This window comes from Leucopleurus acutus (assembly GCF_964270905.1).
Source record: "Leucopleurus acutus genome assembly, chromosome: 11".
NCBI lineage: Eukaryota > Metazoa > Chordata > Mammalia > Artiodactyla > Delphinidae > Leucopleurus > Leucopleurus acutus.
This window is the reverse complement of record NC_139152.1, coordinates 84,335,852-84,359,583: the sequence shown is the minus strand read 5'-3', so window position 1 is coordinate 84,359,583 and position 23,732 is coordinate 84,335,852. Positions and strand designations below refer to the sequence as shown.

The 23,732-nt window shown below is 39.4% G+C and overlaps 1 protein-coding gene across 1 annotated transcript in view; it reads left to right on the top strand.

The window, feature by feature from the left end:
• Nucleotides 1–16,546, top strand: part of WASHC3 (WASH complex subunit 3) — a 60,253-nt gene extending 43,707 nt beyond the window's left edge. Inside the window, exons 6-7 of the mRNA XM_082850106.1 lie at nt 1,826–1,890; nt 16,251–16,546. Of these exons, the coding sequence (XP_082706232.1) occupies nt 1,826–1,890; nt 16,251–16,335 (150 nt within the window). The 3' untranslated portion in view covers nt 16,336–16,546. The remainder of the gene's footprint in view (nt 1–1,825; nt 1,891–16,250) is intronic.
• Nucleotides 16,547–23,732: the final 7,186 nt, after the last annotated feature.

Below are 23,732 nucleotides of genomic sequence, written 5' to 3'. Positions count from 1 at the left end.
ATTACCACAGTAGGTTTAGTTAACATCCATCACCTCATATAGATACAATAAAAAGAAAAGAAAAAAAAATTCACCTGTGATGAGAACTCTCAGGATCTACTCTGTTAACACTGCTGTATGATATAAGGAAAAGTTATCTATAGTCATCATGTTGTACATTACATCCCCAGTACTTACTTATTTTATAACTAAGTTTGTACCTTTTGACCATCTTCCTCCTGTTCCTCCTACCCCCACCCTCTGCCTCTGGCAACCACAAGTCTGATCTCTTTTTCTGTGAGTTTGTTTTTTTTGTTTTGTTTTGTTTTTAGATTCCATATATAAGTGAGATCAAACAGTATTTGTCTTTCTCTGTCTGACTTATTTCACCTAGCATTATGCCTTCAAGATCCACCCATGTTGTCACAAACAGTAGGATTTTCCTGTTTTTTATGGCTGAATAATATTCCATTGTGTATATATACACTCTTTATCCATTCATCCTTCAGTGGACACCTAGGTTATTTCCATGTCTCGGCTATTGTAAATAGTGCTGCTATGAATATGGGAATGCAGACATCTTTTCAAGTTGGTGTTTCTGGGTTTTTTGGATATACTCCCAGAACTGGAATTGCTGAATCATATGGTAGTTCTATTTTTAATTTTTTGAGAAAACTTCATACTGTTTTCCACAGTGGCTGTACCAGTTTACAATCTCACAAACAATGCGCAGGGTTTTCTTTTCTCCACATCCATGCCAGCGTTTGTTATCTCTTGTCTTTTGATCATGGCCATTCTAACAGGCATGAGGTGATATCTCATTGTGATTTTAATTCACGTTTCCCTAGTGACTAGTGATGTTGAGCATCTTTTCATGTATCTCTTGGCCATTCATATATCGTCTTTGGAAAAATGTCTATTCAGGTTCTTTGCCCATTTTTTAATTGAATTATTTGGTTTTTTGCTCGAGTTGTATGAGTTCTTTATATATTTTGGATATTAACCTCTTACCAGATATATGGTTTGCAAATATTTTTTCCCATTTCGTAGGTCGTCTTCCCACTTTTTTTTTAATAAATTTTTTTTATTTTAATAAATTTTATTTATTTTAGTTTTGGCTGCATTGGGTCTTTGTTGCTGTGCACGGGCTTTCTCTAGTTGCGGCGAGTGGGGGCTACTCTTCTTTGCTGTGCGTGGGCTTCTGATCGTGGTGGCTTCTCTTGTTGCAGAGCACAGGCTCTAGGTGCACAGGCTCAGGAGTTGTGGCGCATGGGCTTAGTTGCTCCACGGCATGTGGGATCTTCCATACCAGGGCTCGAACCCATGTCACCTGCACTGGCAGGTGGATTCTTAACCACTGCACCACCAGGGAAGCCCAGTTTTCCCACTCTCTTGATGGTTTCTTTTACTGTGTAGCTTTGCAGCTACATGTAGCTTGATGTAGTTTCACTTGTTTATTTTTTACTTTGTCTCTTATGCTTTAGGTATGATTTCCATAATATCATTACTAGACCCATGTCAAGGAGCTTTCTTTCTATGTTTTCTTCTAGGAGTTTCATAGTTTCAGGTCTTACATTTAAGTCTTTAATCCATTTCAAGTTAATTTTTATGACTGGTACAAGATATAGGGGTCAAGTTTTATTCTTTTATGTGTGAATATCCAATTTTCCCAGCACCATTTATTGAAGAGACTGTTTTTCCATTGAGTATTCTTGGCTCCCTTGTCAAATATTTGTTGCTTGGGTTTATTTCTGGGCTTTTGATTCTGTTCCATTGGTTTATTTGTCTGTTTTTATGAAGGAGGTATATTTAATAATTGAATTATTATCTTGTGTTCTTTGCTTAGGGTGTTCCAGTCATGGCAATAAGAAACAAAATGATATCAGAAGGACTAGACCCAGATCTTCTTGAGTAAGTAATTCTTCTAATATAATGATATTACTGCCAAGATGATGAGTTTATCAGTGATAATAAAAATATTTCAAGCTCTATATGTTTTTCCTATACAGTGTTTTATGGTTGAGGAGACCACCTTCATAAACAGTGTCTCTGCTATGTTTAAAAAGTGAAAAATCTATGCTATGCTACTAAAACTAGCCTTAAGACATTTTAGGAGTAGTTTCAATAGATTGATGATGAATCTGTATATGCAAAAGGGATAGAATTTGATGACAGTTTTGTTGCACAGCAGTAGTGTCTTCAAGAAGCAGTGCTCTTTTTCTTCCCATGCTTTTTTCCTCCCTCCCTCCCTCCTTCCCTCCATCTCTCTCTCTCTCTCTCTCTCTCTCTCTCTCTTGAATTATCTATAGTTTTTTATTTAAGACCTTAGTGTATAGGAAATTTACTCTACATGATCTAGGTTGAGCCAGATGGGGAAATAAATAGAGTAACTCTAAGTCCACAGTGATGGTTATTAGAAACTAGATATTGTTTTGTGTGAGTTTTATAAAAAAAATTTTGAGAAATGCTGAAAATTTGTGGCTCAGAAATTTGACAGTAATTTACTCCATCCAGACAAACCTGGCTACATAGCTCATCCTGAGTAAAATATATCGTAATGGATTATTCAGAACTAGTCTCCTTGGCAAGTATCTAGACACTTGTAAAGAGTCTTTCCAGTTTGGGATTTTAGTTCACCCCAATGTATTTAGCTATGGTAGCTATGCAAGCATTCATACTGTACTAGCAGTATACTTCGGAATTTTTCTTGGCTCTCAGCCCTTCAAGAAAATGTATGCAGTTTTCCCCTCATATATACAATCTTTTCCTCATATTTTATCTTTCAAAATATGAAATTTAAGAATTTTTTAGAAGTCTGCAAGAACAGATTTCCCACATGTATCTCCATTTAGTATGTATTTCAGTAGCAAACAGTTCAAGTACAATGGTATAATTGGTAATTTGAACTAAAGCATCTCCAGGATATTTGGCATTTGCTCTGGAAATTGTTTCTGACACACTTTAAAAGCAGATGGATTGTGACATATACTTTAATGTGAATTGAACATATGGGTCTAATCCATTTTGGTACTTATTGGAATATCTTTAACATTGACTGTGACCTCTTTTTTGCTTCTGGAAATACACAGTAGACCTTCTATACTAACAGAGAGCTAAAATGACCTTTAAAATCATGATTTTTCTCTTTAGAGAAAATGTAATAAGTGGAAAACTAACAGCCCTATAAGCTATAGGGCCTATAAGCAGCCCTATAAGTGCTATAATCCAGTCCCTTTACCCCCTACTGGCTTCACTTCATCCTCTGCCCAGCCTAAACCTACTTCATTATCCTTTACTTCAACCATCTACCCACACTAGCAACTTGAAAGTCACCCTTGATTCAGCCCTTCTCTCTACCCCTTAACATGTCAGTCACTGTGATTTTCTCTTTTTTAATCTCTCACATCTGATCACATGCCTCCATGCCATTGCTGTTTAGTTCAAGCCCTCATCGTTTTTCACCTGAATTATTATAATAACTCCTGGTTGGTTTTCCTATTCTCTTTCAATCTGTCACTAAAAACTTAGTGGATCTCTTCATATAGTTCATCTGTTCATACATACAAATCTTTCTGTGATTCTCCACTGCCTTTAACATATAGCCTAACATCTTAGAATTGCAAATAAATGCTTTTATCATCAAGACTCAAGCTTCATTTCTTGCCATTCATCCATACTTCCCTATCTCCTGCAGCTGTAGCAAACTACTGGCATTTCTCTGAATGTATCATTATCCTGGTGTCTTTGAATGTTTGTATTCCTCCCCATGGCACTTCCTTCCCCCATCTTAAATGGCCAGGCTGACTTCATATTCTTAAAGAGTCCATTTAGGTATCGCCATCTTAAGAAGTCCATGGATGGGACTTCCTGGCAATCCAGTGCTTAAGAATCCGACTTCCAATGCAGGGGATGGGGGTTCGATCCCTGGTCAGGGAACTAAGATCCCACATGCTGTGGGGCAGCTAAGCCCACGTGCCACAACTACTGAGCCCAAGCACCACAACTAGAGAGCCTGTGTGCCACAACTACAGAGCCCACGTGCTCTGGAGCCTGCCACAACTACTGAGCCCATGCACCTCAACTGCTGAGCCTGCGCGCTCTGGAGCTTGCACGCCACAACTAGAGAGAAGCCTGCATGCTGCAACGAAAGATCCCGCGTGCCACAACTAAGACCCAACACAGCCAAAAATAAATAAATAAATATTAAAAAAGAAAAAAAGAAGTCCATGGATGACAACCAAGGGGAGAACCCCCAGGACTCCCAATACTTCCTTGATGTATCTCACTTAGCAAGTTTGAGGGCATGTCATTGTCTGTAAACGTTGAGAAACATTCAGTTGCAAAGTGGTGCCAAGTTTTAGGGTAGAATTCCAGTAACAGTTAACATTGTCTTAACAGAAAAGCTCAGCCTCAACCACAGCCTGGAGCCTGAATTCTGACCCATTACCTCACAAGTACATGCCATTGGTCACAAGGGGTGCTGGTTGGAATAGGGTGACTCACTATAACCTATCACCACTACCACTAGAAAACCAGCTCCCACTACATTTTGCTAGATATAAGTGGAATCAATCACCTTGTTAAGGAGGAATTCTGGCACTTTGGGAATCATGTTCACATAAAAGTTAAGGAGCCTCGCTTTGAGGGGAAAGTCTGAGATGATAAAGGAGAAGAAAATGTGCCATCCAAGGAAAGAGTGTACTTTTATTTAGAATCTTATGTACATATTTAGCTCAGCCAAGAGCTTTCAGTAAAGACTGTTCTTTTGTCTTTAGCTTTAGGTAGTAAGACAGATTCATATTACTGTAAGAAGAAATAGTCTAGATCTGTTTGCACTGAGCAAAGAGCAAAACTGAGGTTAATATAGAAATAAATACTGATCAGAAAATACATTGTTATTCAGTTGGCTTGTGTATATAAGTTTGGAAGCTGACAGTACGTAATTTTGCTATGTTGTTTTTGTTTATTTTTTAACATCTTTATTGGAGTATAATTGCTTTACAATGTTGTGTTAGTTTCTGCTTTATAACAAAGTGAATCAGCTATATGTATATATATATCCCCATATTCCCTCCCTCTTGTGTCTCCCTCCCACCCTCTCTATCCCACCCCTCTAGGTGGTCACAAAGCACCAAGCTGATCTCCCTGTGCTATGCAGCTGCTTCCCACTAGCTATCTATTTTACATTTGGTAGTGTATATGTGTCCATGCCACTCTCTCACTTCGTCCCAGCTTACCCTTCCCCCTCCCCGTGTCCTCAAGTCCATTCTCTACATCTGCGTCTTGATTCCTGAGGTGGATGGACCTAGAGTCTGTCATACAGAGTGAAGTAAGTCAGAAAGAGAAAAACAAATAGCGTATGCTAACACATATATATGGGATTGAAAAAAAAATGGTTCTGATGAACCTAGGGAGAGTACGTAATTTTGAACCAAAACAGTTTACATGATAAGGGAGAAGAAACCCTGGCTATTTTCCTTCAAAAATGACTATAACTGAAATTTAGAAAGTCTATAAACCTGAAGAAAATCCCTGATAATTACCAAATAAATAGTATTTGTTTGCTACTTCTGATTATTTAATATTCTTACAAATCCAAGTTTTTGAAAATAACAGTAGTGCTTATATAAACCAAGAATTAGTTCTTTTTAGCTTGTAAAAATTAGTAAAAAAAAAAATGCTGTGAAATCAAAAGATATGTGAAAGAGTCTCTTTTTCACCATCATACCCAAAAGAGTTTAAGGGGAAAGAAAATGGAAAATTTTAAGTTTTATCTGTTTTAGAAATATAGAACAGGTAAATCATGCCTTATAAATATTTTCAATCAATGCCTAGATTTTTCTTACCAGAAAAAAAAAATGTTTCTTCTTATCCTGTTCTATGCTTACATTTATGTCCCATAACTAAGGTTACTATTATTACCTAGTAATTACTACTTTTACTACTCCAACATAGACTAGCCTCTGGACCTGTCCATCAAGAGACGAAATTCATGATGGTTAAGGCTCAGGCTAAGGCAGACTTTAGAAATAGTCTACTTGCTGGGGTCCAGATTCTGCCCTGCCACTTTCTAGCTATATGATCCTGCACTAATTACCTAATCAATCTATTCATCAGTTTCCTCATCAGTAAATGGGGAATAGAAGAGTTCACCCTTTATAGAGTTGTTCAGACTAAGAGAATGATGTAAGCACTTAGCACAGCTCTGGACAAACAGTAAATGTTAGTTGTGATTTATGAATGTTTTAACGGAGGAATCTCTAGCAAGTTCTAAACAATTGTATTTACCAGGCTTTTGGATCCCAACTTGTTTAGAGTCCTGTCGTTGCCTGTGTACCACTGTGTTCTCCACAAAGACGTATTTAACGTACACAGAGTAATTATCCTTTTGAGTTATACTCTCTGTTTTCCCAAACTGAAAAATCTATATTTTAAACTTTGTAGTAAAGAACAGACTTCTAGGGCTTCCCTGGTGGAGCAGTGGTTAAGATTCCTCCTGCCAATGCAGGGGACACGGGTTCGAGCCCTGGTCCAGGAAGATCCCACATGCCGCGGAGCCACCAAGCCCATGCACCACAACTACTAAGGCTGTACTCTAGAGCCCGCGAGCCACAACTACTGACCCCGTGTGCCACAACTACTGAAGCCTGTGCACCTAGAGCCCGTGCTCTGCAGCAAGAGAAGCCACCACAATGAGAATCCCACGCACTGCAACAGAGTAGCCCCCGCTCACCGCAACTAGAGAAAGCCTGCACGCAGCAACAAAGACCCAACACAGCCAAAAATAAATAAATAAAATAAATATAAAAAACAAAAAAATAGAAATAAAGAACAAACTTCTGAAATTGAAATTTAACTGGTCACACTCTTAATAGTAGGAGGGTGCAGTTTGTAGCATACTGATTTGGCTAAAGAAAGCAAGTTACTTTGCAGGCTTTAAACAGAACCAGCTCAGCTAGCATTTGTCCTGGACTTATCTATTCAAAGTACATTTATACCTTCCTCCCAGCCTGTGGAATGACTATGACTATGGTTGCCAGAAATACAAGTAACCACCTCAGCCTACTTGTCACTGAGACAAGAGGAGATTCATTAGTGTTAACCAAACAGATACTGGAAAGCAAGAAAACTTTATTTAATTATATTTAAGGCATATCCAGCAGATTTTCCTGCCCTCTAATGGAATACCTTATCTGCCAATGATCTTCGTCTGTCTCCTGCTACAGAACAATATAATGGATTAAAGGTTGGGCTTTGGCTGGTTACGGATAGAATTGATCTCAATTCCCCGACTGAACAATTCCAGAAATAGGGTTTTTTTGGTTTTTTTGTCTTTAATATTTATTTTATTTATTTATTTGGCTGTACCGGGTCTTAGTTGTGGCATGGGGTATCTTCTTTGCAGCGTGCAGGATCTTTAGCTGTGGCATGGAGGATCTTTATTTGCAGCATGCGGGATGTTTTAGTTGCAACATACGGGATCTAGTTCCCTGACCTGGGATTCAACCTGGGCCCCCTGCATTGGGAGCGTGGGGTCTTAACCACTGGACCACCAGGGAAGTCCCCCAAAATAGGTTTTTTCACTCGTTCCATTTTTTTAGTTTTTGCTGAGCTGGGATTCCATTCAGGGTAATTACCTTGACCACTGGCTGGCAGACTGACTAGAAAGTATAGGACAGAAAAAAAACAATGTCAGAAAATTGTGATTAGTCCACTGTTGGAGACCTTGATCACAAGAGTAAGAAATAATAAAAATATCAAAGAGGTGGTGTTAAAAAGCAGTTATGGGTCTTCCCTGGTGGCTCAGTGGTTAAGAACCTGCCTGCCAATGCAGGGGACATGGGTTCGAGCCCTGGTCTGGGAAGATCCCACATGCCGCGGAGCAACTAAGCCCATGCACCACAACTACTGAGCCTGTGCTCTAGAGCCCACGAGCCACAACTACTGAGCCCGTGTGCCACAACTACTGAAGCCCACACGCCTAGAGCTCGTGCTCCGCAACGAGAAGCCATCGCAATGAGAAGCCCGTGCACCACAACGAAGAGTAGCCCCTGCTTGCTGTTACTAGAGAAAAAGCCCGCGCGCAGCAACAAAAGACCCAACGCAGACAAAACTAAAATAAATAAATATATTTAAAAAAAGCAGTTGTGGTCCTCCAGTGTCTAGCAAGCAAGAGATAGAGAGTTGTTGGAAGTAAAGAACCCCAAGATAAACAGCAGAAACCCATCTTACCTAGGATGGCTGGCTTTCTTTTTCTTTATGCTATTAGACATTACATTGTTTCTCTGGCTCTGGGAATCTGCCACAGATTCCCACAAAGGGCGGGACATACCTGTCTTGATGGGCATTCAGAAATAGAAAAACCAAAGTATGTGTAGTTTGAGTAAATGTAATGCTGAAGTAAGTCTTACTGGTTACTATGTAACATCAAAGTCAAAATTGTCTTTTTTTTTTTTTTAACTACCCCAAATGTCTTTATGTAGTCACTGCAATCTCAGTTCAGTAATTCAGTGTTTTGCTATTTCCTTAAGACCACTTATTGCCATTGCATAAAGCTCTGAGAACAACACTAATTGACAAGTAATGTGACGTTAAAACTTTGTATGTGCTCTAGTTGATATTGAAAAGTGATTTGAATGATAACTATTGCACCCTCTCCCCACAATCCTCCTACTCAGCAGTAGTTTTACTAACAATGTTTTTGCCACTTAATCTGCTTTACATTCAACTGTTTTAAATTTAAAGAAAATTAAAAATATCTTTAAACTATTCACCTACATAAATAAATGTTTTTCCAAAGAATGTTTATGTTGTTTGGTGTCCTTAAAGTGGCTGTGGTTTTAAACACGAATATAAATATCTCTTTAATGAAAACAAATCAGACCAAAGATATTTGTATTTTAAGACTCAGTTTATGTACAGGATCAGAAAAACTAACTCAAACTAGCTTAAGCAAAAAGGAAAGTTATTGACTCACAAACCTAAGAAGTCTAAGTAGGACAGAATCAGGGGCGCAGCGCCATCAGTACTGGCTGGCTGGCGTTCTCTCTCACCTGGCACCTCTGTCCACCTTTACTCCTTGGCATAATCATCCACTTCTCTCCTACTGCTGATGAGCTTCCTTTCCTCCTGGAAAACAAGGAACTAGCAAATAATATTTACTTTATATTGTAAATAGCTATAATATTGCTAGTTTTTGCCAACTGAAAGGAAAGAGAGCCCCTTTTCCATAATCCAAGGCTCATTTCTGGGGAAGCATTCTGATTGTCGTACTTGGGTTATGAGCACTCCCTTGAATTGATCTCTTTCCAGGTAAAGAGATTCTTCTGACCTGCCAGGCCTGGATTATGTGACTGTAACAAAGAAAGAGTATAAGGAAGGGATGAGGGCAATAGGGATTGTGGTTGATAGTCTTATTTATTCCCATAAATGGGAGAAAGGTGACAAATAAAATGCACACAGCATCTGGTATGCTAAAAAGTACTGATTTGTATATGGTTAGTACTTCCTTCTTTCCTTTCCTTTCTAAATTTTGGCTCACTTTTAGTTCAGGTCAACCTAGTAACTTCTTTGAAAATACTTCTTTTTAAACAAATTAAACTTAGTAAAGAGTTTAAAGTTAAACTTTAAAAAATTTTGCTTTTACTAAGACTTTTATTGATAATCTGGATGCCACAATTTATATAAATATGCTTATTAAAATGTAGCTACCAAGCTAGTGTTTTCTATTGTAACTACTAAAGGTTGAGATTTTAGAAAAATATACATGATAAATCATGAATATACTTATGACTTTATATATTTTTCTGCATTTTGCTGATGTACTCTTTTTTAGTGATTCACTTGTATGTTTAAACTATTGAGAGGATTATGCAGTCTTCATTTTCAGATTTTAGTAATGAAGTGTAGCCAGTAGTTTAAAGTAGCAACCTTTTTAAACATATCTTTAAAACTTCTTTCTATGAAGAAATTTACAACAAACATTTCATATATATATATATATATATATATATATATATATATATATATATATATATATATATGGTCAAGCAAGAGCAATTCTGATCATAACATAAAAAGCCAAATTTCTGTTCCCCCTAAGAATATGAATATCCAGTCTGGAAATGATGTTGTGAGTTCTATTATTATATTAACATTTGTAAAGCTTTTTTTTTTTTTTAATATATTTATTTATGGCCGTGTTGGGTCTTCATTTCTGTGCAAGGGTTTTCTCTAGTTGTGGCAAGCGGGGGTCACTCTTCATCGCGGTGCGCAGGCCTCTCACTATCGCGGCCTCTGTTGTTGCGGAGCACAGGCTCCAGACGCGCAGGCTCAGTAATTGTGGCTCACGGGCCCAGCCGCTCCGCGGCATGTGGGATCTTCCCAGACCAGGGCTCGAACCCACGTCCCCTGCATTGGCAGGCGGACTCTCAACCACTGCGCCACCAGGGAAGCCCTGTAAAGCTTTTATAAGTTATAAAATGCTTTCATGTATTACCTCATTTGAGTCTCATGATTTTTGAAGTTTTTCTCTTTTATGTACAAAAGGAACTCTAGTGTGTAGCTTTTCTTTTGTTTTCATAGCAATTCCAATTCAAAATAGCTTTAAATTTCTTTTCTTTTCTTTATTTATTTTTGGCTGCTTTGGGTCTTCGTTGCTGTGCATGGGCTTTCTCTAGTTGCAGTGAGTGGGGGCTGCTCTTCGTTGTGGTGCATGGGCTTCTCATTGTGGTGGCTTCTCTTGTTGCAGAGCACGGACTCTAGGTGTGTGGGCTTCAGTAGTTGCGGTGCACAGTCTCAGTAGTTGCGGTGCACAGGCTCAGTAGTTGTGGCACACGGGCTTAGTTGCTCTGCAGCATGTGGGATCTTCCCGGACGAGGGGTCGAACCCGTGTTCCCTGCATTGGCAGACGGATTCTTAACCGCTGCATCACCAGGGAAGCCCTAAATTTATTTTAAAATGAATGAGGGCAAACAAAAGTATTGGTGAGAATATGAACCTTGTGCACTGTGGGTGGGAGTGTAAAATGATGTAACTGCTATGGAAAGCAGTATGGCAATTTCTCCAAAAATTAAGCATAGAATTACCATATGATCCAGCAATTCCACTTCTGGTTATATACCCAAAAGAAGTGAAAGCAGGGACTCAAACAGATACTTGTATACTTGTGTTCATAGCAGCATTTTTCACAATTGCCCAAAGGTGGAAACAACCCAGATGTCCATCCACAAGTGAATGGGTAAACAAGACGTAGTATGTGCATACAATGGAGTATTAGCCATCCTTAAACTGGAAGGAAATTCTGATACATGCTGCAACATGGATGAATCTTGAAGACATGATAAATGAAATAAGCCAGTCACAAAAAGACAAATATTACATGATTCCACTTATATGAGGTACTCAGACAAATTCATAGAGACAGAAAGTAATGGAGTGGTTGTCAGGGGCTGGAAGGAAAGAGAAATGAGGAGTTATCATTTAATTGGTACAGAGTTTCAGTTTTGCAAGATGAAAAGAATTCTGTAGGTGGATAGTGGTGATGATTGCACAACACTGTGAGTATACTCAACACTACTGAACTGTACACTTTAAAATGGTTAAGATGGTAAATTTTATGTTATGTCTGTCATACCACAATAAAAGAAAAAAATGAATGAGGACAGAGAATAACAAGTGTTGACAAGGATATGGAGAAACTTTAACCCTCATATTCTGCTGGTGGAAATGTAAAATGGTGCATCCACTGTGATAAAAAGTTTGACTGTTCCTCCAAAAGTTATACATGGAGCTACCATATGACCCAGCAGTTCCACTCCTAGGTTTATACTTGAGTATTGAAAACATACATTCACACAAAAACTTGTACACAGGGCTTCCCTGGTGGCGCAGTGGTTGAGAGTCCGCCTGCCGATGCAGGAGACACGGATTCGTGCCCCGGTCCGGGAGGATCCCATATGCCATGGAGCGGCTGGGCCTGTGAGCCATGGCCGCTGAGCCTGCGCGTCCGGTGCCTGTGCTCTGCAACGGGAGAGGCCACAGCAGTGAGAGGCCCGTGTACCGCCAAAAAAAAAAAAAAACTTGTACACAGATGTTCCTAGCAGCATTATTCATAACATCCAAAAAGTAGAAATAACCTAAATGTTCATCAGCTGATGAATGGATAAGCAAAATGTGGTATATCCATGCAATGGAATAATATTCAGCCATAAAAAGGAATGAAGTACTGATAAATGCTACAACATGGGTGAACCTTGAAAACATTATGCTAAGTGAAAGAAGCCAGACACAAAGGCTGAATATCCTTGATCCTATTTATATGAAATGTCCTGAATAGGCAAATCCATAGACACAGAAAAGTTGATTCATGGTTGTCAGAGGATGAGGGTAAAAGGAAATGGAGAGTGTCTGCTAATTGGTTTTGGGTTTCTTTTTGGAGTAATGAAAATGTTCTGGAATTAGATAGTGGTAATGTTTTCACAACCTTGTGAATATACTAAGAAACACTAATTTGTACAGTTTGAAATGGTGAATTTTATGGTATGTAAATTATACCTCAATTAAAAAATAAGTGACTACTTAAGTATCCATCAACAGATGAATGGTTAAAGAAGATGTGGTATATATGTCCAATGGAATACTACTAAGCCGTACAAAAGAATGAAATTTTGCCATTTAGATGGACTTGGAGGGTATTATGCTAAGTGAAATAAGTCAGGCAGAGAAAGACAAATACTGTATGATATCACTTATACCTGGAATCTAAAAAACACAACAAACTAGTGAGTTTAACAATAAAGAAGCAAACACAGTTATAGAGAACAAACTAGTAGTTACCAGTGGAGAGAGAGAAGGGGGAGGCACAATATAGAGGTAGGGGATTGAAAGGTACAAACTATTACATATAACATAAATAAGCTACAAGGATATATTGTACAGCACAGGGTATATAGCCAATATTTTATAATAGCTATAAATGGAGTATAACCTTTAAAAATTGTGCATCACTCCATTGTACACCTGTAACTTATATAATATTGTACATAAACTATACTTCAAAAAAAACGAGGGCTTCCCTGGTGGCGCAGTGGTTGAGAGTCCGCCTGCCGATGCAGGGAACACGGGTTCGTGCCCCAGTCTGGGAAGATCCCACATGCCGCGGAGCGGCTGGGCCCGTGCGCCATGGCCACTGAGCCTGCGCGTCCAGAGCCTGTGCTCCGCAACGGGAGAGGCCACAACAGTGAGAGGCCCACGTACTGCAAAACAAACAAACAAACAAAAAAAACCGAAATGACTACTTAAGGTTCCTAAACTTAGTTGTGTAATTTCAGTGAAAGCTTACATTTCATATAACTTTTCCCCACCCTCCACCTATTGCCCCTGCATGACCTAATCTCATCTACTGTTGTACCCCAGTTACTTTACACCCTAGCTACTGAAAAACTTACAGGTCCCAAAGGTACTGTGCTGCACCATTCCCATTTTTTTCTTTACTCAGGATACTCTCATCCCCACTTACTCCCACATTTTCTGTTTCTGCCAAATACACACTCATCCCACACCCCTTCACAAGTGTCTCCACCTCTCTGGAGTCTTCTGTGACCAACCCTAGTAGAGTGAATTACCTTTTCTTTTCAAACAAGTGTAGTTAGTACAACTATATTTTTGTGTGTCACACTGTGTAACAATAATTTGTTTGCATTTCTGTCTCCCCCACTAAATTACCAGCTTCCTCAGAGCAGTAAGTGCTTGTTATTCATCTCTGTACCTCCAGCACCTAACACAGTTCTTGGCAAGTAGTAGGTGCATGATAGATGAGAATAATAAAAATAGATAACCTTTATTTAATATACTTACTATGTGCCACATATTACTAGTATACTTTACATTTAATAATTCATCTTAATCATCACAACAATCCCATCAGTGAGTTGGGTACACAGTGTGGTTAAATAGCTTCCCCAAAGCTGCTCAACAGGTACGTAGTAAGGCTAGGATTTAAACCCAAGCAATCTAGCTCCAGAGTCTGGGTTCTTAACCACTATGCTATATAGCATCACATATATTAAAAAATGGTTACACACAAAAATTAATTTTATAATTTCACTCCATTCTAGGCCTAAGCTGCTTTTATCATTTTCTTAAGTAGCATTTATGTTAGGGGAGTTATGTACATTGTTTTATTTGTTTGAGTTGCCATAGATACTAATATAATTTTGAAGTAGTATTCAAATAATTTCCTCTGGTAATGTTTTCCTTTTTAATAAAATGAACACAGTAAGGAATGATGTATATAGCAAAGAGAAGTTTACTGGGGACTATGTGCCCAGTATTTATGCCCACTACTTTTAGAGTTCTTGCTTCTATGGAGAATGATGAAGACTGTGGTTCTGTGTTAGTATTTTAGGCAGATGGAACATCAGTCAAAACCTATAAATGCTGGGACTTCCCTGGTGGTCCAGTGGGTACAACTCTGTGCTCCCAATGCAGGGGGCCCAGGTTCAATCCCTGGTGGGGGAACTAGATCCCGCATGCATGCTGCAACTAAGAGCCCACATGCCGGGGCTTCCCTGGTGGCGCAGTGGTTAAGAATCTGCCTGCCAATGCAGAGAACATGGGTTCGAGCCCTGGTCCGGGAAGATCCCACATGCCGCGGAGCAGCTAAGCCCGTGCGCCACAACTACTGAGCCTGTGCTCTAGAGCCCGTGAACCACAACTACTGAAGCCTGCGCGCCTAGAGCTGGTGCTCCGTAACAAGAGAAGCACTGAGATAAGAAGCCTGCACACCGCAACGAAGAGTAACCCCCACTCGCCGCAACTGAGAAAGCCCGCATACAGCACTGAAGACCCAACACAGCCAAAAATAAAATAATAAATAAATAAATAAATTTATAAAAAAAAAAAAAGAGGAGTCCGCATGCCACAACTGAGAAATCCACGTGCTGCAACTAAGATCCCGCGTGCCACAACTAAGACCTGGTGCAGCCAAAATAAATAAATAAGTAAGTAAGTATGTACGTACATACATACATACATACAAACAAAACCTATAAATGCTGTACCCAGCTTTAAAGTTTTATTGTACTGAGTACATGTGACTTCCTCATAGGCATAATCTAAAATTGTGCAGCAGAGCAAACGGGGTTATGTTTGACCCATTGCTAGAGAGCAATGCCAGCATTTCTTCTGTTTTGTAGCATGACAGATATGATATTAAAAAGTATACGTCAAAACTCAGCCATAATTTATAACTAAAGGTAAATAGGAGACTACATTTTCTTATTTTAGTAATAGTAATTATATTTGTGGCAAAGAAGAATTTTATTTGTTGGTGTCCTAAATCTTTAATAAGAATCAAGGAGCCTGAGGGAGAAATAAGTCTTGTAGCTTTTTTATTAAAACAGAGCAGGTATATTATTCTTCCTTTCCCTCTTAGTTTCCCCAAGTATACTTTATTGGCTTAATTTACTTCCTTGGTTAGATTGAATAGGGCCTGAGTGTTAGTGCTGCCATACTGATTAAATGATTTACTGACAAACTCCATGGAGCCTATCTAGTTGACTGTTTTAATGACACCATTAAATTTCATGTAGTTTATTATAGCACATCTATGCAAAGCTGGAGTTTAACTATTCTCACATTTTCTTTTTGTGCTTAGGGAACCTTCAAGACATTATTTTTACCAACTCATTCTTATATTCTTTCTCTGATGATAAAACATATAAGTGAAAACATTCAGCAGACATTAAGAACCTTCTTTGACAGGCACTCACTTCCCCTGCAAAATTTCCATATTGCCTGTGTTTCTTAATGGCCATTCTTGAACTCTGTTCCATTTTAAAACTGCTCCCTGCAGCTTTCCTGAACATGAAGATTTTCTTTTTCTTTCCACTTCTAGCTTTCCTTTCTCTGTACCTCGTGGACACTTGGAGGCTGCAAGGATTTAGCACTGGTCATGCCAGCCTCTTCAGACGCATCTCTGTCTGTAGTTGGGTCTCCATGGTAATGAGAAGCAGAAAGTGCTGAAGTAGCACACTGTGTAAGGACTGGCAGGAGAAAACAGTGCCGTGGCCTGTACAGGAATAGCACTGAATCCCCATGGTGCTGGAGAAGCCAGCAAGAAGCACGCTGTGGCGGAGAGCAGGAGACTCTCAGTTAAGGACGCAGATTTGGCAGATTTATTAGCAGCAGTATTCTAAGATGAACCTAATTTACAGTTAGTGCTCTTTTTCAACTGGAAAAACATTAAAATTTTTTTCCTTATCTTTTAGGAGGCCGGACGCTCCAGTGCCTGATGGCGAAGGTGAAAAAAATATAGAAGAAAGTTCAGACAGCGAATCTTCTTTTAGTGACTAAGCTTAATGTTGATAACAATTACATATACATGTGTTGGTGCATATTTACATTCTATAAGAAAGAGAACCTGAACTTTAACTCTTAGTCATAAAAGCATCAAATGGCTACATATCCACCACCAAGCTTCCTCTATGTTAAAAAATAAATAAATAAAGCATTTATAATAAGCTGGCAGTATGTCTTGTTACCAAAATAAAGGACCCTGAACTGAAAAGTAGAATAGCCTAAGTAAAGTACTCAATATTTGAGGGATGCAGTGAGCATCTAAAATGAAGTCAGTGTGAGTTTAGTGATCAAAAATAGACTCAATGCAAAACAAAAAAGTGAATTTGGCTAAATATTCAATTTTTGTGAACATTTTAGCATGAAAAGTATTATGTACATTTGTATCTTAAGAGTTGTTAAAGAAATTTCTGGCAGAAAGTAATACTGGATTGAAATTTTCTGTGACAGCTGGAAGCTTATATATCATATTTATTGTGGATCTGGAACTTATTGGTAGTATTTATTAGCATGTAAAGCTTTTCACAACTTGGCCATTAGTTCATATACTATCAAAGTCAGATATTCTTATTATATTTATCGTCAAATAGAAATTGAATTGAAAGTAGTTTCAGTGTGGTTCAGAGTGAGCTGATAGCAGAAGTTGACAAAGGGATGTGATGTGGGGCAAAAGAGGTGTTTGCTGCTGTCTACCCCTTGCCTATTCAGAATTGAGTCCAGTGTTAAGTCTACTCCATTGCCAGATCTTCAGAATGATGACCAGCCACAGTCTGTAGAAGACTACACAGGAGGATTAGCGAGACAAGCTGTAGTTCCTTGTGCTACAACTGAACTCAAGACCAAAACTCATATCCATCATCTCTTTCCTGCATCACCCATTTGAGACTTTCCTTGCTCTCTTCCAGAAATTCAGCAGGTCTAGTTTGGTTGAGTGACCCAGACCTTCATCCCTTCAGAGATGGGCCTTGGTTACCTTGCCCCTTTTAGGCTGTGATTATCACATTTGTCTGTTTGCTGTTCACACCAGGCATAGAAGCATCAGGAATCACCCCAATGAATCGCCTGAGTTCCAGACACATCCTCCTTGTTTCATTTTGTAATTGTAATCCTAGCTCTCCATGTTAACCAACATATTAACTCCCTTTTCTTGCCTGTTGTCCCACAGACATGAGCAGCCCAACAGAATCAGTTTGGCAGCAGTAGCTTCAGTTCTGTAGAAATCTTACTGTGCTTCTTGATAGAAATGTTCTAGCTTTTTCCTCTTCCCCTGTCTAGGAAACAGGACCTCCAATTCAGCAGAGCCAAAGGTGGTAGGGGGGATGGGAAGCACAATTCTGCAAGTAGGTTACTGAGAATGGTGGTAGGAAGGGCCAGTCCTATTTCTATCCTCTTGGCTCCTAGACCCATAAATTCTAGCAGTTGGGGACATGGAATTACTTACTGGCCTTTGGTATAGTGCATGTGTCACTTCCTAGAAAATAGCACCCCAGCCCTGCAGGCTGTATCTCTCAGCTGGTGTCTAAGCAGATGCTGTAATAGTCCATTTCATTGTTGTGTTAGATTGACTGCTTCTGAATAATGCTGCATATGATAGGATCATGGATCCAGTAATTCATGTTGCTCTTCATTTACTACAAAATAGTTCCTCAATCTGAGGTAATATAATTCAAGATACCTTATTTGTAATAAGCATTTTTTTTTGGCATTCTGTAGACTATCAGATAGTAATGATGACTGAGGTACTGATGGAAGGGAAAACAAGCCTGAATTAAGAATACAGATTAATTACAATAGAAAAGAATTACTTCCTCCTCCAAGGTGGAAGGAAATTAATGTAAACAACTTGCTCCCATGTGGCTAATTTATCTCCTGAAGGAGTGTTACGAGTCATTGGTTTCTGCTGCTGATAGATCACGTGTTCAACAGTGCCATAACTCCATCAGCCTTAGACAAAGCTCACGCCCTCGGGTCTTTGCCTAGCCTCTATCTCTGCCACCATGATTACTTCACTTACGGGTTTGTTGTGTAAGCCTGGAGTGGTAAAGGGCAAGGCTGGTATAAATCTACTGAAGAATCATCCTGTCCACCTAATCTTTGCCTCCTCAGGTTAGTGCTCTTTTATTGACATTCCATGATACAAAAATCTACAAACTTTTCCATAATCAAGACTGTGTTTATCCTTAACTCAGGCCACATCTTTCTCCATCACTCTGAATGACCAAGTGTACTGTTTGAAGTTCTATCAGGAAGATTTTTCATTTTTCCCTTACCACTGATCCTTCCAGGCACCTCTGAGAGGAGACAGTGTGGAAGCCAGCCATTTCTGGCTCACACCGAGATAGCAAGCTGGTCTACCCATGAACAAGACCCACATTTTCCTTCTCTGTCATCTGGTATGTTAATATTGCAGAAATAGCCTTACTTCTTCACTTCTCCCTGTCTCCATGCCATTTCCCATAAGATTTTCACTGCCTTCCCACTCTGCGTGGAGTTATTCTGCCTCACCTTTGGACTCTGAACTTAGCCGTGTGATTTTCTTTGGGTCAATGGAATGTTAGCAAATTTGATCCAAGCAGAAGCTTGAAAAATACTTGGGTAATTGGTCTTGCCTTCTCTTGTGCCTCTGATATAGAAACATGACTGGGATAGTCTGATGGAGAATGAGAGGTGTGTGGAGCAGAGCTAAGCTGTTCTAGTCACATAGCAGCCAAACCCAAGATGTGAGCGAGCCCAGCCAAGATCAGAAAATCTGCCTAACCAACTCCCAGCTGGCCCTAGATGCCTGAATAATAAATGCTCACTGTTGAGTCGCAAAGGTTTTTTGGTTATTTATTACATAGCATTATTGTAGCAATAAATACTGATAAAACTGACCATAGGGGATTCCCTGTGGATCATAGGAGTACGTTGAAGGAGATGCATTAGTCCATGAGAGGTAAATGATACGGGAATCTAGTCTACTTGTCCATGTAACTTACATGTGCCCTCTGGACTTGCTCAGGCTTGATCTCAAGTGTATCATTTCCATCAAAATAATGGATTGTTACTGTTACTGTCTGGCCCTATGATATGATGAACCTGATAACACCTAGCTCATGACGGGCAGCTCCAATTAATAACTTGATGTCATATATAAGCAGATTCTCACTTTCTGCCAGGCACAGAGGCATGCCAAGAGTTGCTTTTCAAACAATGATGAGGCAGGCCTTTGTTCCAGAACCTAATGTCTGTACTGTTAATCTTCTGTTGGAGCTTGCCAGAGATGCTATACAGTGTTCTACCACAGATATTTGTAGCATCAATGGATAATCAGTCATACAGTCTGAGCAGGAGGGCAGCTCACATCACAGCCTGAGCCTGCTGCAGAGTCCTCTCTCTTGCCCTGGGCCCCACTTGAAACTAGCAGCCCTCTAACTCTCCCCATAAATGGGTGAGAGCAGCATTTAGCTTCAAAAGTCAAAGTCCCCAACACTGTACCTTTTTCTTAATGGTAGAGGGTGCATGTTCAATAACTTGTCCTTCACTTGGAGGCATGTCCCAGCATCCTCCAGACCATTGGACCCCTAAAATCCACAGGGGTCCAAATCTTCCATCCTCCCACTTTAACTGAGGGACAGTGATGACATTTTAGATCACTCGATATCAAGTCTATTCAGTGCGCTCTTATCCAACTACCTTTGAAAGGATTGCATTGTACAGTTACTTTAATAAGTGGCTTATGGTACTTTAGAGAAAGAGTGGGCAGATATTTATTCTATATGCTTGTAGTGGCATAAGTAGCATTTTTCAAAGGGCATTGGTCCCCTTTTCAATTGATGAACATGAAATGATAGTTACAGGATAACACTTCTGCATTATAGCAGTTGACATCAACTTTTTGCTCTCTGGTTCTTGCTTTTTTGGATAAAACTGCACCCTAGTCTACTGCCTTCTACCTTGAACATGAGCTACACTGTGCTCCCTGAACACCAAGGAACCTTGGTTGCCACTTCAGCCTTGCTGCTACTTTGCCAATGATGGTTGGAATACCACTACTTGCCTCCTGCCATTATAGAATTCTATCATCTCAATTAATATAAGAGAGCCCAATTCTGTGGCATCATTTCCTACTGTGAATCCTGGTCTAGATACCATTAATTTTCTCAAATATATTGTTGCCATTCTCATTAGTACAATCTTTACTGCCTTAGTAAAGAGAGTGTTCTCCGGGCTCTTCCTGGGAAAGTAATAGGTTGGTTCTCTTGACACATGACATAAATCCATTCTAACATTCCCACCTCTCTGAGCCACTGAGCTCTTCTTCATTACTTTGACAAGGCAATTCCAGCATCTCCATCTCATTTAGTGTAGGCCATGAAGATTCAAGAAGCCATCCCAACAGCCTATTAACACCAAGTGTCCTTGCCAGGATGTTAAATCTTGAGTCATAAGAGAGTGCTCCCATGTCAATAAACTCTCCTCTATCCAGTCTAATATTCTGCCACTCTGGTCCAGCACATTCAAGATCTATTCCCACACATATTCTTTAAATTCCTGCCAGTAATGATTAGCCAGTTCCTAAAATTCTTTCAGTAAAGCTATCTCTTCCCAGATCAAGAACTATATTTTCTCTCTCAGCTAAACTTGGCATTAGTTATTCTTCTCATGGCAATGGGAGGAAACAAGTTCAATCTTGAGGTAGTAAGAGTCATCTTACAAAACATCTACTTTAGGTGAACACTGTGTGTGGTCTCCAGGTAAGGGGAGGCTGCTTTCCTCTAGAGAGGGAGAAAGAGCTGCTTTGGCTGGTGTGGAAGGTTCAGAGAAAACCAGGAATTCAAGCTCCTCAAGCATATCCACCCAAATTTTCTCATCGCAAGTCTCCGTCTCTCTCCTCTGATACCAGGGCTGTGACACTAGCAAAGGAGACTTGTGGAGGTTGCACATTTTATCTCCTTTGCAGCTCTGCACCCTTACAGTTGCACTCTGAGCCTGATTTTCACTACAGAAGTCCTACGGCTAAGGAGATAATGGTCTCTTTAAATACTGCCAAGGTGACCTTTTGGCTTTCAGTGTGCTCTAAGATGATAGTTGGCTGATCTGAGTTTGTTACTTACTTCCTTTTTTCAAGGCTTCCAAGGCAGATAACAAATGCTAACCAATTCCACAATCCTTTGCCCCCCAAACCATTCTAGTGACAGAACTACTGAATAACCCATTTCTTCTTATCCCATTCCATCACAGGTGAGATTCCTAGGCATTGTGATGCAGACCAGGGATTACCACCATCCTGCTTATCCTAGCAATAAGGTAAGTGATCCCATTGCAGAATCCCATCCTAATGATCTGCTTTCAAGGATCACTCTCATACCAAAGTCATATGTTATATTCCTCCTAAAACAGACCTTGAGACAAACATTTGGGTGCAAGTAGATGATTTGTGAACTAATCCCAGGAAGCAGGAGTAAGAGAGCAGGAAGAATGAGAGAGGGAAGAAAATGTAACACGAGGATATTATCAAGATTGCCATTGTGAATGCTTGGGAGTTGATTCCAGGACCAGCACCTCTTTAGAAATGAGCAGGTGCTTCTCAGAACTGTCCACCAGGACTAGAGGCTAGATCACATGTCCACTATCCCTGGACCCACTGGTTGAGGACATTTCTCGTCTACACTTAGGGGATACATTTGCATTTAGGCCTCGGGGGCTCCCATGGCCTAGAAAAGGACACTTTGTCAGTAAGTGGAGAGATGGGGCACACATATGAGGTGAGTTATTGTCACTAAAAGGTGAGTCTGAGATTGAGGTGAACTGTCGACTACAGCTGTGGCTGAAATCCAAGATGGTTCTAGGAAAGAGTTGCAGGGCACCACTAGAAGCATCAGCTACAGGTTCCAAAACACCAAACTTACCTGAACTTACCTTTATTTAAAATGTATAATTTTCTTCTTGGATATAAAGACAAAGTGGATGGTAAGCCACACTCAAGATTTCCAGAACATTTTCATCAAAATTTTTGGTTTTAAAAGTCTTCCAAGAATGAGCAAAGGATAAACAATGGCTAAATCTATATCTTTATAGTATGTTGTAATTATAATATGATTTTTAAAGGTTTCCTTTTAAACATACCCCACAGAGTTCCTCTGTGAAACTTTTATATCTGAACTAGCGCATGGCTCCCATTAAAGAATAAATTGTGTCCGTGTGCTGGTGAAGAGTGCCCAGACAACGTAACGTTCAGTAAAACTGCTTTGTTTCTGATCAAGTTCTTCCCCAAAACAAGCTTGATTTCCAGAATTCGTGAAGAGCTTAAATTCCATAATTTAATGCTGTGCTTTAAACAGCTGCTGCAATGATGCCAAGGTGTCTTTTCAAAAACATTCAATTTTACCTTTCTTGTTAGTAAGATTAATAAACAGTAGGAATGATACTAAAGCAAGTGTCACTCTGACTTTGATTTCAGATAGATAGCTTTAAATAAAACATTTATCTTCCTTTGGAGCATGGAGTGTAAAGATTTTATCTGTGACTCCATTTCTTCGCTTCCCCAAACAGTATTACTTTCAATTGGCAGCTTACAAGTAAATAAATTTGGAAAAAACTCATTTTACAATATCTACAAATTATTTACTAGGCATCTGGGTATACTTATGTTTAAATTAATATAATTAGATTAAAGCACCTTAAAAGTAAATACTTTGTTTCACAGTTAACATCGCAAACATTTTTTTCACAGTAAGTCCCAAGTATTGGAATAATAGCATTCTAGAAGAAATCTTAGCAAAATGTCTAGTCTGATTGCCTCATTTTTACCAGTGAATGAATTGAAGCCCAGAGGAGTCGAATGATTCCCTCAAATGTAAGAAAGAAAAGAGGTTTATTCATATAAACAGAAGTGCTTAATCTATCAGTAATATTCTTATCTTAAATATTAATACTATTAGTTATTCATACAAAAGCAAATAACTTAAAATTTCAGTAATCTTATTAAAATTTCACATCGTAATCTTCAAAATAGAGTTGTGAAACAAATTTTATACTTAAGGATATTCTAACATCAATATTTCAGTTTTTTCACTTATATTAAAATATGTGACCCTGTGGCAATCAAATAAAGCTACTTCTACATTTTCTTAGGGACCTCTTAACCATACTGGTTTATACATTGCTATACTGTCATTCTAGTTTTCCAAATCAAACCTTAGAAAATTCTAAGAACCTGGCAGTATAGTTTTCCTTTTTTTCATAAATTTATTTATTTTTGGCTGCATTGGGTCTTCATTGCTGTGCGCGGGCTTTCTCTAGTTGCGGTGAGCAGGGGCTACTCTTTGTTGCGGTGCACGGGCTTCTCATTGCGGTGGCTTCTCATTGCGGAGCACGGGCTCTAGGTGCACGGGCTTCAGTAGTTGTGGCTC